At 42.5% G+C, this 19,299-nt stretch overlaps 1 protein-coding gene across 1 annotated transcript in view; it reads left to right on the top strand.

The window, feature by feature from the left end:
- The first annotated feature begins 11,921 nt into the window (after nucleotides 1–11,921).
- The window catches only part of BICC1 (BicC family RNA binding protein 1), a 90,362-nt gene continuing 82,984 nt past the window's right edge, over nucleotides 11,922–19,299 (top strand). Inside the window, exon 1 of the mRNA XM_041405021.1 lies at nucleotides 11,922–12,253. Within this exon, the coding sequence (XP_041260955.1) occupies nucleotides 12,052–12,253 (202 nt within the window). The 5' untranslated portion in view covers nucleotides 11,922–12,051. The remainder of the gene's footprint in view (nucleotides 12,254–19,299) is intronic.

Raw genomic sequence — 19,299 nt, 5'->3', positions numbered from 1 at the left:
GTGTCCCAGTGTGCTGAATGTACTTTCAACAGGAAGCAGGAATTTTTAGGCATTCTACCAACACTGACTTTGAGCCACCATAAACTATTAGAGGTACATTTACTTTCCAGCACTACAGAAAACTCCAGCAACAGCTTATTTCATTTGTCAGAGAGGAAAAGAAATGTATCTTTCTTACTTAAAAAACCCAAAAGTATACTAAATATTTGACAATTTTTAAATTATTAATTACAGATTGCTTTTTAAGACAGCCTTCTCATCCAGCTGGATAAACACCAGGACACTGGTATATTTTATGTATATTGCTGATACATCTGACTAAGCAACTGAGTGCAGTGCCATGTTCTCACTCACAGGAATCCTTAGCCCCAAACCCCTGGACACAATGTGTTTTCATACCATGCCTGAATCATAGAACCTCCAGCCATTCCACTTGACAGCAAGATGGAAAAGCAATGACATATTTACAACAATGGACCAGAACTCATAAAACCTCTAAGGGAAAAACATGAGGAACCCATTTGTACACTAAACAATATTTCATATTCATACTAAAATTTATTACATCATCTTAAGAGCCATATAAACTGTCAGGGATTATTCCCACTGTACTGGGTCAGTGTGTCAATCCAGGTCAACAACAGCATATTCTTCACTAAGTTAAGAACGTTTCTGGGTTAATTTTTGTTTTAATCACACATCTTGCAAGGAAAGTGAAGGTCCACAGGTCATTGCTGTGCTTATGTTTGAATTCAGCATGTTGAAAGTCACTGCCTAGGTCCTTTTTTTATTTCGCTTCCAGCGACTGACTGTTCAAGGCTTATGACATGGGTGGCGATAAACACACAAAATGCCAATTATCCACAGACCAGCCAATGACTGGGATGCTTTCCTCAGTCAGCCACAGCCCTGCAGGCACTTCTCAAGCCTGGGTCCTCTTGGGTTGAGTTGCTCAATCCAGAGCAGATTCCACTACACTGCAGAGCTGTGGCTTGCTCCAGGGAAGTAAAACCTGACTAAAGGATGCTGGAGAATCCCTAACAGGCCACAGGCTGAGCAAAAAGAAACCATGACACTGGTGAAGGGAGAGCAAAAACCCTACAAAGGCCCAGAACCACCTCCTCTTTCTCAGGATTTCCAGCCAGACAAGTTGATAATGAGAGAGACTGATCCATTCCAACGAAAGTCAGCAAAATCTATGGAAAATGATCGCCAACTACTTAGCACAGACTAAACATTAAAGTAACTGAATGGACAAAAGATGTGTGAGAGTCTAGAAACGCAATCTTTTCCTAATGGCTCAAGTTTCACTTGCATGAAATTGAAAAAATCACCAATTTAACGAATCCTTCCTTTATTATACTGCCTTAAGAGTAGTACCTGAGCTGTAAGCATAAAAATTGGCATTTTTTGAAAAAAGCACAACCTGCTCTAATTAATGCATAAGAAAGAAAACAAAAGGTGAAAAATCACACTTTGGACCTGCCTAAATTTCTATAACTACAGTAGAAAGATCCCAAAAAATCCGAAAAGTAATTCTGAAATTTGCTCTGTCCATGCTATCTGACTGTACATGACTGATGTATTTCTCCCAAACACAAGATTAAGACTAAACTGTTGTTCCTTATCATAGCAAATAATACCTGGCACTGTTCATAGGCATTTCCAATATTAACCCACCTGTAAACCAAAGAAAACATTTTCTCATAGCTCAGGAATCACAGTGCCACAGCAGCTCATTTCTAAGACCCAGGAATGCTGCTTGTGAAACTTAACCTGGTGTGAGCACATGGAAACTTTTCAATGATTAGCTATTGTCTTATCAGCTCCATGACAGGAAAAGATGAGTTTTCACCAGAATGGTAATGATATTTAACTGATAAAGCTGCCTCAAAACCAGACTATAGAGAAAATACTAATAAATACAGAGAAAATACAAATAAATAGTATTAGTAGCCAACAGCTTTTCCTCAGTGCCCTTTTACAACTTTTTTCTACTAAAGTAGGAAAAATACTCTAATGCCTGTGCCCCCAATTAAAATACATACTTTTAAGCAGGAAACAATCCACCTTCCAAAACCCTATTCCTCACTGGATGTTACATTCCACTTGTCATGCTTTGTCTCTTTCAGACTTGTGTATAACAGTCAAATATAAATTTTAATCTCCTTCTCATGCCATGCTGCTGGGGATCATGCTTTCCTCCTGAACTGCATTGTTTCACATGGCACAGCTGGAAGTATCACTTCCTTCCAGCAAGAGCTACGCAGACACATGAATTCAATCAATTAAACCTATGGATTTTGGTGATTTTGTTTGTAAACATGAAGCCAGGCTTAAGTACCACAGTGAACAATGCCTTTATCATCCCACACACTGTCCACAACCATCCAGCTATGTTAATATCAAGGTATGCATACACAATCAGTCAGCCTGAGCTACTTCACAACAGTCGTGTCCATAGAAAAATACTAATAAATATATTTATATAATAATCTATAATCATATATAAATAAAATATATAAAAATACTAATACGTGTGTCCATGGTTTTGTGGTATTAGCCAAATATTGATGCTGTGGTATCCCTAGGTATCTGAACCCTGCTCTCCCTCGCCTCCTGAGGGACAGGACACTGCAGGTGTGTCTCGTGACCACTAGACTCTGCAAGGAGGTTCAGGAAGTCTGTTCTCAGCACCACTGCAATAGTTGTTCAACCACTGGGGGGGTTTATCTGTTGCACAGTATTTATTATTTTTTCAATATACAGTGATCAAGTACCTTCCATCTTCCCTCACCTGTATGCCCTTTGCTACTCCAGCACTGTGCAGCTTGTTACAGAAAATGGGTTCAGGAGAGGCACAGATTAGTTAAGGGAGCATCATTTGGAACACAGCACCTGTACAGAATCCCTTGGGCTGCAATATTCTCAGTTACACCTCAAAACTGAGAGCCCTCACCTCCCTGCTCTTACAGCACTCTGCAAAAATCACAATGCTCTTCCCAAACTCCAGCAGCTCCTTCTCAGGCATGGTGGCTGTATGGAAGAGCATTGCTCTTGTCAGTTGAAATCCCTGCTGCACCTGTTTGGATTGATTTAGTTCAATGCTCTCAGCCAGTGCTTTTGTACTAGATTCAAAAGATTTATTTTAAATATCCCAACAGAGTCAGATTAAGACACACTCGGCCCATTTCAGCATAAAATGCAAAACGTTCTTAGAGCAAAATGTGCAAAACTCCCACAACTATTTAAGTTAATAATTAAAAGGCCTTCCCCTAGGGTTAACCAAGTCAAGTTAGTTATTCATCTCATTTAAAGTGCACATACTAGGACCAAAAAGGAAGACTGTTGGATGATTTTGCATTTCATCCATGCAGAGCTGTGCATTATAACCACATACAGAAGTGCAATATGCTTCCAGAAAAGCACAATATTGCTCCATACTTTGGCATTTGTGACAGAGTGCAGCAAGCCACATACCTTGAAGCCCCCCAAGCCTCTCAGATTGCTCTAGAAGCCATACCTGCATACCTGAAACTGCTCTGGTGGCTGCCCCATCTTAAACAGCAAGGCATTCACATGGAATGTAGGCAGCTGTACATATAACAATGCATTTACAACGTTACTTGCCCTTCACACCTGCTGTATAGACACCTTTCTACCTTACACCTATGGGGACTTGCAACTGTCAGCCCCAGCCAGCCACTTCTCCAAACAATGCTTTAAAAAAGCAAAATTTACTTTAATCCCAGTGCTGGTCCCAGCTTTGCAGGAAAACTAAACCATAGGAAAAGGTAACACTCTCCCTGTGAAAGTGCTACAGTAAATGACCACCCTTAAGGTGATCATGTTCTGAATAAAATCTGTTCAGGACTGTGTGCTATCCTGTGCCCACTACCTCCATCCTGTCATCAGCTGACTGCTTTTTTAGAAAAACAGAAAAAGAAAGGCTCTCAGTCAGGCAGCCCTGCTATCTTGGCACACTGGAGAGTCTGCTGAAGGCAACAACAATTATTCCAGAAAAACATCATTAAAATAAGTGCTTAACTTTAGAAATAAACACTACATTAGAGCATAAGTATTTCAGATGATTCTAAAATGTCACAGAATCTTCTGGAATCTCAGGCTTTTCCTTACTCTTTGTAGCCTATACATGCACAGGACAGAGAGCATTCCTACATGATTAATCTTGCTAATAAATGCATATAGAGGCGCCCTTTTTTAAAATTTTTTTAAGGGCAGTATAAACATTTGCCCAAAAATAAACTTTATATAATAATCGGTTTTTTTTTTTTTGGTTTTTTTTTTTTGTTTTTTTTTTTTTTTTTGGACAACGAGTCTTTAAAATTAGCATTCTAGCATTTTGGGATTCGGGTATTTATTAGGAAAACTGAAGCACATGCTTGATGGCATTACCAAAGAGCATTCATTACACTGAGATCTCTGGATCAAATCTTTATCTGTTTCATGTCCAAAGGCATTTACTCCAACATATCTGTGTGAAAACATCCAAGAGCAAGATGTATTCCTAACGTTCACTGGAGTTCTTGGACATTTGCAATCACTGACCTGCAAAACACTATTACAGACTTGTTTTAGGAATGTTATTCAGTCCTTTCAGTGCTTCCTGTCTCTGCCTCTGTGGGCTAGTAAACTTGACTTGAACAGTTTGGTTACATTAACCTAGCTTTCCTTGCCATTACTATGATATTTTTCTTTCTTGTGAGTACTGTGAGTCATTTCCTTAAATCTTTGCTGGTTTGGCTGCAGTCTTCAGGATAGTAGGAACTGCCAATGCTCCTCTCCTACTCCTGGTTTTAATTGAGCTCTGTGCAAGAACTATTTCTCTATTAGAGTAGTTTTATCTTTTTAGTTGAAACAATTACATTTTTGCCTAATGCAAACCATTGAAGTTCAGTTGCCATCCTAAGTTCCTCAAAGCCATATAAGGTTTCAGGTGTTGAGGGTCTGAGCCCAATTTTTTGTGACTATTCTGACAAAACCCCTGCAGACGAGCAGAGAGCCTTTAGAAACACGGCCATGCCACTGTATCCTATCATACCTTCATTTAAGCAGAACAAATAGAAAGAAGTTTTTACACCTAATTATATAAAGTCTACCAATGCATTCCAATGGCTCAAATACTCCTCTGTGTATTCCTAGGCCTTGGGCAGAGGAAAACACACACACACACACAAAAGGAACAAGAAAACAATACATGAAAACCCATCCAGGGAGCCCCTGAGGTAGCAAGAAGGGGCAAGACAGGGAACCACCTACCTGTAACACAGAACCAACACCAGCTCAAGGTAGAAGCAGAGGCTAAGAGCCAGGGAAGCTCAAACCAGGAATGAGGTCTGGGCTAAGCTTAAGTGGAGCTCCTGCACCCATAGGGACAGGGTGTAGGTGTGGCTGATCAGGGCAATTAAATCCTGTTAGACACGGAGGGAGCCCTGGCACTGCGGGAGAGGGGCTTCCCAGGGTTCAAGGATGAGTAGCTGTGACAAATAAAAACAGCCATGTCCTGAGTGCTAAATAAATCCAGGTGCTTTTTACAGACTAGTGACTCACCAAGTGCAAACAATTTTATAATAAAGAAGCCACATATTAAACTTGTATGAAAGAAACAAAGCAAAACAAGAAATCCTCCAATCCCATTTTTGTTCAGTTTCTGATAGAGGCCCCAAAGCTAATCTCAGCAGCCACTAGCTTTTACTACTGAAGGGGAAGTGCAATAATTACTTCAGCCATACAATGTGAAAGCCTTGAGAGACTGAAGGAACCCCTGCAGTGTAAAGATTTTTTTCTTAGTTGAGGGACTACACAATAATGGAGTAAATCTTATCTGCTGTGACAAGAATAGATTTTTTGAAATGCATCATTGTTAAATGCAGCATTTTAAGGATGCTAAGAAGGATGTACACTACATCATATCCCAGCAAAAGAAAATCAGAATATTCCTAATAAAGAAAGTTGATCCATTTGGAATCTGAATCCAGAAAACACTTTTATCTATCTGTAATTTTATTTTCATTCATTTTGGAAGAAACAGAGAAAAATGGATTCAGTATGTATTTATTTTAAATCAAAGTATTAACTCCAATTGTAAACTTATATCAGAATTTAGTTCAGATGCCTCCTTCAATAAAACTACTTTTTCCTGTTTGACACTTTATGTGAGTGAAATAGAAAGAATTTAAAACACCTAAAAATCACCTGGGAAGATTACAGTGTAAAGAGGCAAGTTTCAAAACAGGAATATTTTTTCTTAATCCAGGAGAGGTTTTTTCCAGTGGCTTCTGAAGAAGAGAGAGAACCTTTTTTGTTTTTAAGTAAGGAAAGAACATGGTTATCAAGTTCAGGATTTAGATTAGAAACCAATTTTTCCTTATTTATAGATTAGTAATGCAGTTCCTTTAACAGCAATGTAGGATGTTGACATCTGACATGACAGGAAGATTGCCAGTGCAGGATCATTGCTCTCATTCTTTTTGGTTTTTTAGAGTGCCATATTAAATTCTAATTCATGCTCTTCTTCATTAACTACTCTCCTTACAAATATCAATCTTCTTTTTCTAACTGGTAATATTTAAATCTCTTGTTATGGTGTTTTCTAATTAGATTTAGAATGTGAACTGTGACTTTGCATCTGAGAGCCAAAACAGACAGGTTTCGCTCTTGCCAGAAAGCGCCCGTGCCATTTCCAAGAGTGAAAATTCCTGGACTTCTGAGCCTTGTACATTTGTTTCCAATTCTCCTAACATTTCAGAAAAGACAAGGTTCACATAATCCATCTGTTGAAAAATCTTCCAGAGATTAAGATGTTTAAAACTGCACGGCTCTAATAAATAACAGTGTGTATATAAGGTTATACAGCACATTGAATGTTACCAAATGTTAACACCTCGTGTGTGATCACTAAAACTTTTAAGCTGAGATCCAATGGTTTTCTGCAAGGTTCACCAAGGCTGTATTTATTTCCCTGCTCATTCTTACAGCCATTAATGGCTCTCTTTAAAATCCTTTGGTGATGGGTGAGTCACCAGAAAACAGAAAAAGATCAAACATAGTGACTGTCTGTAAAAAGGCAGAGAAGGAACCAATAAATTCTAGATTAGTCAGTTTAACTCCTTCTCCCAGAAATATTCTGGAGTAAAAAAAGTGGTTGGAACAGGTAATTGGTACAGGTAACCTAATAACAAGAGTCACACACAGCAAGTATAGCTACTACAAGAATAAATCCTACTAGACAAATGTGCTACTGTAACAAACCAGGAATGTCTGCAGCAGCAGCCATAACTCAGGACTTCAGCAGAGTTTAACTCCTATTTCCTGTAACATTCCCATAAAATACAGCAGAAGTTGTCAGTGACATAAAAATGTGCAATAAGCATCCCCACACAGGATGGTTGTGACCATTAGGATGGAAGGATGTATCAAAATAGACAGATATTCTGTCCTGGGCCCACATCTGTTCTGTGTTTCACTGATGATTCTATAAGAAAACTGAAAGTATGCTCTGAGGGGTGTAAAAACTGAAGCTGCAGAAGTACAGCAATAGTGCAAATAGATGTCAAAAAACAGGAACACAATATTTAAGAAAAACCAGGATCAAATTCATTCGGGACAAGACCAGGAGAGCATGCTGAGCAACAGTACTCAACACCAAAATACACCAAAGAACAATCAGCTGGACCATGGTATTTTCAGAAAAGGACCTGGAGAGGGTTACAGTTCATCAACGCGAGCCAGTAATGCCATGCAGACAGGAAAAGCACAGGATAAAAATGAATATTCAGGAGTACAGGTTGTGAGCAGCAGGTAAGATCATGCAGTTCTGTCCAGCACTGGCCAGGCCTCAGCTGGGGAACTCTCTCCAGTTTTGTGCTTGTATTTCAAGAAGGATGTATCTTACTATGGAAAGAGTTTGTTGCAGACCAACATCAAATATGACCTCTGAGAATGAGCTGAAAGACTTAGGAGTATCTAGCTTAATGAAGGTAACTCTTAAAGATTAATCAGTGCTTGATGAAAGTATTCATAAGCACCAAAGTCTGATAGAAAGAAGAAATAATTCATTCAGTGTGTCCATGGTGGACAGGACAAAAACTAACAGCTGTAAGTTGCAGGAAGAATAGTCCAAGTTACTTATTAAAGGGAGAAAAATTTTCATGATGGTAAGTGAAACACAGGAATTTCCTGGATAGGTCATGAAGACCTCATAATTAGAAATTGTAAAGGAATGAATAAATAAGTATCTATCAGAAATTAACTCAGCGTAGTTAGGAGATACACAAGATAACCTTTTTCATTATCTTTTTCAATCTTTTTGTTTTATGGTTCCATAATTCTGTATCACTAAAAATATGATTCAGAATCTCTCTGCCCTTTTGGTTAGAAAAAGAATTTATCTGGGGAATTTCTAGGGGTGGAAGAGTTTTTGTAACGGCTGTGGAAGATGTTTTATTTATTTGCTGGTGGGTACACAGTACTTTAGAACACAGTAGGACACATTATATTATTCTGAGAAATTTAAGTTATTGGGATTCAAAGGGGGAATATGGCATAACATCATGAAAGACAGAATATTATAGGCTCTTACTTCTGTAAAATAGTGAATGCAATAAAGCCTTTCAAAACACCACCAGCATTAACTTTCACCAGCAACAAAACTATCCTAAATAACAAACCCCAACTTTAGCACTCCTTCTAGAAAAGCATTTCTAGACACTAGAGATGATGAAAGAATCTGTGTACCACCTTCTCTTTCCCCACCCTCAGTCTGCACCTTTCCAAGCTGCCCTTTTTGCACCCACCTCAGGGAACTACAGAAAAGAGCACTTTGCTTCATTGCGGTGCTGTGAAGCAGAGAAACTTGAGATCAAGAACAATAAATAAATGCAAGCTGCGTAATACAGACTGTGCTGTATGAAGGGTAAGTTCCACTGTCATACTCTTTGTTTGTATTTCACTTCTCCTCCTGCAGACACAGCCAGCTATCAGCCCCACGCACTGGGAGCAGCCCCAAAGCAGACCTGAGCACATCCAGTGCTGCTCCCTGCATGGTGACCCTCACTTCTCATCCCCAGGGCCAAGGGCAGAGCCACACGCTTCCCAGGAGAGATCCTGGGATTTGTGCAGCCCCAAACATGTGGGATTTATTACTGTGCATCACCCAGTTCATGAAGTTCCTTTAAATCCCAGGATCTATTTCCCCCCAGTGAATGTGGACCCTGCACAGAGGCTGAGTGTGACAATGAAACATTCTCCAATTCAGTGATGCTTTTTCTGAGATTTGCAGATATTATGTGTGTGTGTGAGGTGAGGGAAGGAGACCAGGAGGAAAAAAGAAGGCAGAGAATGTAGCAAAATAGACATGGTACACCAGAATGAGAAAGATCCTGTTATTCTTTTCTTTGATCAAGCTATTGGCCCCAGAAAAAATGGCCAATATAAATTATATATGCCAAAGTCAACTTCATCTGATGTTCTTTCTAGCCATTTGATCTTGTATCTGCCAACTTCTACCCATTTCCCCAATTTTATCCACATGTAATATTATGTAGCCATTAAAAATGTGTTTTTCTACTTAGTTCAAGTTTTCTGTGTAACAAGCATTTTATTCTTCCCCTGCAATATACTATGAAAATAAAATGTCATTTATTCAATAAGTGGTAGAGTACTGAATTTAACTACCAATAATGATGCCTAACCACTGTATCCTTTTAAAAGCATTTATATGGATCTAAGTAGGAAATCAAAGAGTTTACTTCTTATTTTTTAATCTAAAAGCACATTAAGAAAGGGTTCTTTTCAGTGAATAAAAACTAAACTGTGGACAAAATTATTTTTAAGAGGTCTTTGATTGATTATATAATTTTTATGGCTGCTGAAAAAAAGATCATTTCTGGGTTCAACTAACTGATGAGAAATAAGGTTTCTGTGGCTGTACTGTAGGGATAAAACACAAGGAAAGAGACCACCTGGACTTCCTACACTGTAGGAATCTCTGGCTGTAAATCTCACTAATTTAGAACTGGAAAATACCCAAATAATTGTTTTGCTCAAAGGAGCTAAGCACCTGTAGCTGTTATGGATTGTAACTGGTGCTGTCAACACTCCTCACTTGTGAATACTTGGATTGTGCAACTGACAGGTCCTGGCATCTAGAAGACACACAACTCCAGCTGGTGTTGCTCTGGGGTGAGGCAGCACACTTCCCTGAATTTCAAGTGTTTTGATAAGGACAATGTTCACTTTCTCATCTAACAATAAAAACAAACAAAAAAATCCGAACAAAACCCCAAACAAACAAAACCAAAACAAACAAACAAAAGGTGCTTGAGGACTGTAAACTCCTCAACTGGGAAGGAAAAGACTTTTAGTCTTTCCTGAAACTGCCCCACACACTGATAGTGAGATCACACTACAAGAAAATGTTAAGAGAAAGGGAGATTGCACTGTTTTCAAGACCTACATTCATATTTTGTTCTAGAGTTATTGACTTTAGACACTTTATTTCCTGGGGCCATGGGAAGTATCAGAGGACCTTGTGAGCAGTGTGTTGTTACCTGCAAGCTGCTGGCTAGCATCCACAGAGGCTGAGAATGCCTCACTCCATGCACGTAAGGCACAACTGGAATCCTGGGTGTTGTAGAATTCATACTGTCACGGAACTAAGTGGGAAATATGTGAAGACTTGGTAAGCCCAAACTGGAACTATATAAAAATGAGCACATGTTGAGACTGGGCACAGTGCAGGTCCCTGGATCTACCTGGAGTACCAGCAAATCTCCTCACAAATGTTAGCATGGTCCTTCAGGCTGATGTTATCAACAAGGTGAGGTTACCATCACATCAGCTGTAATTTTTGTACTGCCATCCAAAATGCATCCAGTAACCTGGTTTGGCCACCAGAAATGCATGGATGCTCCAGCTCTGGAGGAGACAGGCATCTGCAGCACTGCAGTGTAGGATACCAAACTCCAGACTGCTGGATCATTTTCTGTCTAGCAGACTGGAAAACAGCAGAAAACAGTGATTAAATGAAGCAGAAAGCTTTCGTTGGAGTGTGTGGTATGCAACTTTTTGTGTCAGGAAGGACTTCTCTGATTCAGTAGAAACCAAGCAGACCCAAAGACAGTGGAGTGTCTGTGCTTCACTCTTTGTCCAGGTGATTTGGGCAGTCACACTTGGGCAGTGATGGGCCTCCCGGGCAGTGTCCGGCTGTGGGACCAGCAAAATGCCACCAGGCCAGTGTGGCAGCTCATGTTGATGTTTCCTCTACACCACTGCGTGCTTCTGAGCTCAAACTGTTTGCAAAGCGGTGTGAACTGTGCGGGAGTACATCCAGCTGGGATTCTGGGTGTGGATAAACGCAGTTCTGCTGGGAGGTGAGGGATGCGTAACCCAGTCTCTCGAGGTGCAGCAGCAGCAGCAGGCACTTCTCCCTGAGGAGGCTTCGTGCAGAGAAACGCCCGAGCGGGAGGGGATGTGCCAGCCGCGGCACCACGCACTGCCTGCCGGACACGGCCAGCCGGTCCCTGCCGCCCTCGCCGGCGCGATTCGGGATCGGCTGTGGGCGCGGTGCAGCTCAGGACCGCCGCCCGCCTGTCCTGTGTGCCGCCCGGCACCGCACGGTGCTGCAGAGCCGCTCACAGGCTCGGGGGTCGACGGATGCGGCGGGATCCCGGCTGACAGCGTGACCCCGGCCGGCACAGACCCCAGCCCAGCGCCCGGAGACGGGGGCCGTGCCGCTGGGGGCGGTGGCATCTCCCCTCTCCTCCCCCGCCCTCCCTCCGTGCTGCCCGCCCTCCTCCGGGGCCGCGGCGATGCCCCCTCCCGCCGGGGATATCCCCGGCCCCTCCCCGGCGGGCGGCGGCCCAATGGAGGTGGGGATGCTGTGCGGGCTGCGGGCGGGCTGGGGCGGGCGGCGCCGGGGCTCGGTGCGGCGGCGGCTGGGATGCGCCGGCCGGGCGGCTGTGGGGGCAGATAGCGTCCCGCGGGGAGGCGGCCGAGTGGGGCCCGGGGCGGCGGCCGCCGGGCAGCGCCATGGCGGCGCAGTGCGACCCGCTGAGCGGGTACCTGCCCCAGCCGCTCTCCGACCCGGGCTCCAACAGCGAGCGCAGCGCCGATTCGCCCGCGCCCGGCTCCGAGGAGGACTCGGCCGGGCCGCCGCGGCCCCTGCACAGCCCCGAGTGGGGCGAGGAGCGATTCCGGGTGGACAGGAAGAAACTGGAGGCCATGCTCCAAGGTGAGGGCGGGAGCGGCGGCGGTGCCTGGGGGGCGCGGGGCGGCGGCCGTGAGGGGCGAGAGGGGGCCGCGGTCCCCGCCGTGCCGTGTCCTGGCTCCCCCTTCCCCGCCTGAACGGGAGCCCCGTCCTGTCAGCCCCTTCCCCGGGCGCTGGACGCGGGCCTGGGTCGGCGGGAGCCCCGTGGGCCGGTCCCCGCTCCGGGCGCTGTCGTGGCCTCTCCGGCCGGGGCTGCTCCCGCTCTGCCGGGGAAGCGGCTCCCTGTGCCCCCGGAGCGGAGCCGAGCGCCCCGGGCCCGCAGCCCGGACGGCCAGATGCCGCTTGGGCCGGGCCGGCCCCGGCGTCGCGGGTGGTGCCGCTGCCCGGCCCCGCCGGGGCTCGTCCCGCGCCGCTGCGGCTCGGAGGGTCCCGGTCCCTCGGAGTTCCGTCTGTGAGAACGTGACATCCCGCCCGGGCAGGGCGCTGCGGGCTCTCGGCTTTCGAGGAACAGCCCGGTGCACGGCGAGCCGCTGGAGCCGGGCGTCCCGGCCGGAGGAGCCGGGACGGCTCCGCAGGGCTGACAGCGGCCGCCGCTGCCGTGGGACCGGCTCGGCCCTTGGCTCCGCTGTCTGGGGCTTTTTTTTTTTAAGGTTTTTTTCTTTCCTTGAGGCTACATATTTTATCCCAATATGTTTTGAATTATCTGCTCTCAGTGGAAGTTACGTAGGCAGCTTTTGACAAAACAGGAGTAGTAATTGCTGGTTTTGTTGCTAAAGAGCACATGAGTGGGTTTGAGCCAGCTGAGGATGCTGCTGAGCGGGGTGATTCCCTCGGGGTGTTCCCCGCTGTCTGGTCTGAGGAGCCCGTGAGAACCGAGGTGAGTTTCAGGCCTTCCAGTGTCAAATCTCAGGGTGTGTCTGGATCAACAAGAAGAGACGGTGGTGGTTTCAAGAGGGCGCTTTTTCCTTTGGAAGTACTATTTTGTAAACATTTAATGTTACACTAACGTGGTAACTCACATATTTGTGTGCATTTTCAGAACAAACCCTTGACAAATATTTTACCTGGCATGTCACAGAGAAGGCGTTTTGGTCACTTACTGGAAGTTTCAGGTGCTCCCTACATGAGCATCCCCTGTCAGGGCACCTGCCTTCCTCCTCCTCGCAGCGGTGGAAGGGAGGCTGTGGGAGCGAGCAGGAGCTGGTGAGTTGGGCTGGTCGCTGAAGAGCTGTGGTTTGACTTGATGACTACAAAGATTGGAATTTTTTTAATTGAGATGGTCTCTCCTGGGGGTGAGTTAATCTTTAATCAGTTAATACTTTAGAGCTAGTAGAAAAATCTCGTTATGTAATGCAGTAAAGAGAAAGGAATTTGGAGAAACAGAGCAGCAACAACTATTTATAAAGATGTGCTCATCAAAAGTGTCTGAAAACCAAAACCACATGGGTATTTCTGTGTAAGAAGTGGTAGAGAAGGGTCAAAAGTTAGAGTTCTGTAAGAAGATGAAGGTTGCCTTCACTTTTTTCTCTAATAGCCGAATAAATTTCCATTATCTCATCCCTCACACGGTCCTTTCTTCTACTGCCTGAGGTACTAAGCATGAAGGAGTAAACAAAGCTCCCAAGCAGAAAACAAATATTCTGTAGGTTGTGGCACCCAGCAGTAGCCAGTGTCAAAATACAAGATTTTTCTTTGCTCCTTTTCAAATTTTATTTCTTACCTTTGTAAGAAGAATAAAGTAGTAAAAAGGATATGAATGATGGAGCGTAGTGAGTAAATACAAGCAGAATACTGCCTGTTTTTTGATATGAGGTTGCTGTATGCCCCGTCTAGAACACACATTCTTCAGGTGATGGTTTGAGGAGGGTTTGTGTCAGATAGTTATCCTTTTTGTGGTGCAAAGTTTATATTGGACTTGGAAATAAGTGGCTTACTGTTAATGAAAAACTGTTTATTAAGAAGCAAACATAGTAGTTCTTTCTGTGAGAAAACCGAACTGTTTGGTAAACATTTTGTCAGTTTCTGTCAGTGCCCTCTCAGTTTCCTCTCTGTGCTTTACGAGTATTTGTCTCATCTCTTGACTTTCAAGAACTTCAAGCACCAAGCAGCTCTGTCAGGGAAAGCATTGTGAAGCCAGATCTGTACCTGGTACCCAGAAATTCAGTCAGCTGTGCTGCTGATTACAAGCCAAATTTGATTTTATTTTTTAACTTCTCCCACCCTCCCCGCCTTTTGTTTGTGTCTGTCTGTTGGGAATGAAGCTTGGACTTGCCCTATTAGGAAAGGGACAATGGAAAGGAAGCAGTGTGAACCATCTCCAGGAACAAACTCCAGTTAGATAATTTGTAGGGTTGTGTTCCCTATGGTTTCTAATAACAGATCCTTTACTGGAAGTTCTTAAAATATGCAGAAATTGCATCATAGAAAAGAAACATCTTTTCAATCTGAGTCATGATGAGCAGATTTCTTATTTCGAAAAGTTAGCCAAATTTTACGCTTTTTGAAACATTTCAGGCTGGTGTTGATACAGCTTTTATTCATATTAGATGCTTAAAGACTCCTCTTTTGCTTTTGCCAGCTACTAGATAGCTTGTTTACGTTTGGAAGAGTTACTTTTAAAACTATTAAAAAACTCAGAATATCTTCTAGAGATCACCACACCTTTCTTCTATTATGGAAGAGTGAGAATGTACATCTTTAGTTCAGTTGTCTTTGAAGCCAAGTCTGAAGGAGCATCTGTTGAAGGAACTTATCAGGAAATGTTCTCATTCTTGCTTGGGGGTGCCTCGGTGTTTTTTGGTTTTTTTTTTGCTCATCAACATCTGTTGTTTACTGTACTAATCGTGAAATGTAAGAAAAACTGTCTGGGAGAAAGGATATGCAGCAGCTCCATGTTCAGCTCAGTGCTTCTGTTACTTTTTGCACTGCTGAGTTCTATATGTGCTGCTGCTATGGTTATTTTCATGTTTCCCAGTTTGTGGGCAGTTTCCTGAGGGCCAGGGCTGATCCCAGCGAGGCTCACCTGGGAATAGCAGATTGCAGCTCATCAGGGACTGGGGCACCTCCCTGAGATATACAGAGTAACTGCAGTAAGTGCTGTAGCGAGAGCTCTGCAGTTCTCTTTCAAAAAAAGAGGTGCAGGTAGTTTGCTACCAGCTGTATCTGAAGCAGAAATCAAATCAGACTTGAGATGTCAAAAAATTTTGGTAGATTGAGGATGCTTCTGCTACTTTTTTTTTTTTTCCTCCCTCCACTTTAAAATAATTGGTATTCCCTGAATGGTTCTGTTTGGAATATCAGAAATTGCAAAAGCTGTGGTAAACCCCTTGCAAATAAGAACTGTTTTTTCCTTGTGTCCATCTTCCGTGTATGACTGTGTCATTACTTGCATGTAGATGACTGGAATTGTGTCCCATAAACAAATCTGTCTTTACAGTGGGGTGTAAGCTCTCTTATGCCTCATGTCTTCGTCAGTTTCTTGGTGAACAGATACTTTTAGAATAATTTTTTTTTCTAGGAGGCCAATATGAGTAAAACAGATCAGCTTCTCTTTTCAGCAGTGACAGAAGATGGTATTTCCTAGTAGCCCAATTAACTACAGCTGCTCTGCACAAATTCTGGTTAATGCTCAGGTGACTTCATATTGTGGGATGATTTACTTAGTCTGTGTGTGCCTGTTACCATAGGAGCTGAATATTATTGTAAAGAGGCAGAACTGTAAACTTAGGAAAGCTGTCCAAAAAGCATAATCTATCAGCTGATGTTGCAGCAATCAGTAGGCTTAGACAAGTTGGCCATGAACATTAAAAAAAAACCAAACCAAAGAAAGCAACACCTTTTTTTTTGCTTGCATGGTGTCTCATCCTTGGTTACAAAATGTTATGCCAATCTTGCATTTCAAATAATCCTTTTTTCTTTGTCATGTTCTTCAGCAGATGTAAGGGTTTTTTATGTGGTATGTGTGGTTTAAGCACTCACAGTTAAATACTTTTTGACTTTATAATGTACTATCGCACGATAGTAGTTTGCTAAAGAAACAAATCCATGCTGTTTTTAATAAGAGTCTAAATCTAGCAATGGTGTGTGGGCCCATATTATATATGGCTCTTTCATTGGAGTACAAAACTGTGATAGTTAAAATTCTGCATTTCCTCACTTTGTTTTATATTTTTTGTGCATTATCTTTCATTTTGAGGACTCCTCAGGGTAATTTTAATTAGGGATCTAAAACTTTATGGGTGGTGGTTTTTTTGTTCTGGGTTTTTACTGGTTTTGTTGGGTTTTTTTTCCTTATGAGACAATTCAGCATTTGTCTGACTTGTTATTGATAAACACATGAAGAAAAGCACAGACCTGCCTGCCCAGCAAACTCTGAAGAGCACTCAGTTTGCTCTCCAGCTCATCTTACAGAGCAGGTTGTGTTGCTACCAGGTGGGCACCTTGGAAAATAGCGCTGGGTGTGGTGCTGGCTGTATTGGTTATGTCGCAGTTCAGCTGGAGTAGGCCAGAATTAGAGGAATCATGTAAATGCTAAAGGTAATAGTGGATCAGTGGTTACTTTCCAGGCAGTAAGAGTGCTGTCACCAATTCAGTATGAGCAGTCAGTGCAGGCTGCTCATTGAGGTGCCCTTGTGTAGCTCTGTCCTGTCATTGCAGCATTGAGTGAGTTCTCCCCCATCCTACTCCCTCTGTTTTGGTGCTCTTTGCCTGTCATGGGGAGCTAAAATAATGTTCAGCTACTAATTTTCTTCCAAAACAACCCCTGATTTTTTTAGGGGGAAGTGACATGAATACTTAGTTAACTTTTTTTGCATGGTTTAATCCACACGAAACTTACAGTAAATTGTTCATTCCTTTGCCTAAAGGTCACCCAGAGACCATTGTCAGATCTTGATTGTACTTATGCAATGCCTCTTTCTGATGTCTGGATGATAACCAGCTTTTGTTTGCTGATCCATCAGGTGAAACTTGTGTTTAAACAAGTATATTTTCCCTGCTTAATGCATAACTGTTGGAAAGTTTACTTCAGTACTTTTCATAGTCTTCTGCACTGGATTGTTTCATCTACAGAGAATGAGAAATCAATGTGTGGCAGGCAAAACTTGGGGGAAATGGAGTGAGGGGGAAGAAAAGCACTTTTATTGGAATGTGCCAAAGAAGACAGATATTCTGAGAAACTCAGGCTTCTGCTGAGTGCTACAAACAATGGTTTTATTAGAGGCTGGACCCTGAAGATACAAATTTTGGGCAAGTTGGCTGCTTAACAGGCAATTGTAATGTTCCTGTGATGGTGTATGTGCAGGGAGAGCAAGTTCTGTGTTAAATGTATTTTGGAGTTTTATGTTTAAGTGGCTAAGCAGGAATTACTGATATTCCTCTGGATTTTTTGGTTAGTTGTGATGGTGGTAGAAATCTGTACAATATAACTTAGTATACTGTGGTTCTTCAAATAAGTACTGTACCTTGTTTGCAGCTGAAGTTAAAAATACTCAGGCTGCTGGTGATTTACACTCCTGTTTACAGTTCCCATGTCCCTCTTGGAGCTCCAAGGGTTGTGAACTATGTCTTGTCTATGACCAGATTTGTACTGAAATATCGTACTCTTTATTTTAGTAGGTCCTAACCACAGCTGCTTTTCCTAGAGGAAGCAAATGTTGGGTTTTTCTACTAAATTGTGAGATTTCTGTTGGTGGTTTTTATTATATTTTGTTCCTTGTAATGTGTCAGCATAACCTATACAAGGACATAGTTGTGGGGAAATTGGAACCTTCCTAATAGCATTTACATTTGGTTTTTAACTTATATGTAGCAGGAAAAAAGAATCCAAGTTCTTTGTCAGGTTTTCAAATCCCCGAAGTGCTGAATAGCCTATTTCTACAAAAAATAAATACATGAAATGAATTTCTGTGACTTGTAGTTCTTGCATTCCACTATTAACAATTGTAATAATACCACTTTCTCAAGTTTCAGTGTTCAAGTAGTACAACGGACTATCATGGTTTGGCATGAGCTGCTGAGTTAAGTATTGCTGGCTTGCACATTCCTGTTGGTTATATTGTAATCTTTACCTCCACTGGAAAATATGTCCTATTTTGAGTACTCATTTCAGGCTCTTGGCTTTATGCCTCTCAAACAATGAAACATGCTAGTTTTCTTTAATTTCAAACCTCTTTGTCAAAGAACTAATAGCTTTGTAAAAAATATTTTTACAGTAGTGACCTTTGCTGTGAAGACTCTTTGGTGACTTTCATGAACTTTGAGCTTAAAAACTGGTATGACTACACGAGTTGGAGTTCAGCTACAGAAAACACATACACATAATAAGCTATCTGAAGGAACAAGCACTTGATTTAATGTTTAATTCTTTAAGATGCTACCTATTAATCAGTGGTAGTTTCTAAGATAATTTTGACTTAAGCCATTCAAACCATTCTTTGAACATAGCCTCAGATCTTGTTCAGTATTTGTTTTTGTTTTTTGCCTCTGGCTCAGAGCAGTATGAGTGTATCTCATGAGGCAAAGGAACTCTTCATGTTTCGGTGACTTTTATAGCTGATTTAGGTAAAGATATCTTCAGTGATATCCTCTTACTGGAATAAACAGTTTCATGTTAAAGTTCTATTGATGTTTTGAAGAACCACTCCAAAGCTGAGAGTGTTATCTCACTAGATAATACAGTCTAAGGAATCTGAGTAATCAATGAGTTCTCTCATGTGTGAAAGCGGGTTTTGGATATTGGGTGGAAAAAACTCTTGATGTCTCTGCAGAAAAAGATGGGTGTGATGGATAGGGGATTGAAAACAAATCCGTAACCATGAACACTAAGTGTCTGGATAAGTCACTTGCCTGGTAGCATAACTCCATGTAATTTTTCTGCTGCAAGTCAAATTTCATGGAGAGGTTGATGGGCAGGTAGCAACACTGTTCTGTCCTAGCTGTTCTTCTGCTGTGCAGCTCTGCTGAAGTAATAGACACCAGGGCACAGAAATTGGGAAGGCACACCATAGGTGCCTCCAGGACTGCTCCAGGAGAGAACCCATGAGCGTGGTACATCCCTGAAGCTGCTGATG

The sequence above is a fragment of the Onychostruthus taczanowskii genome, unplaced genomic scaffold (assembly GCF_017590055.1).
Source record: "Onychostruthus taczanowskii isolate IOZ18803 unplaced genomic scaffold, ASM1759005v1 scaffold22, whole genome shotgun sequence".
NCBI classification, from domain to species: domain Eukaryota; kingdom Metazoa; phylum Chordata; class Aves; order Passeriformes; family Passeridae; genus Onychostruthus; species Onychostruthus taczanowskii.
Note: the sequence above shows the minus strand (reverse complement) of the source record. Positions and strands in the feature narration are given on the sequence as shown.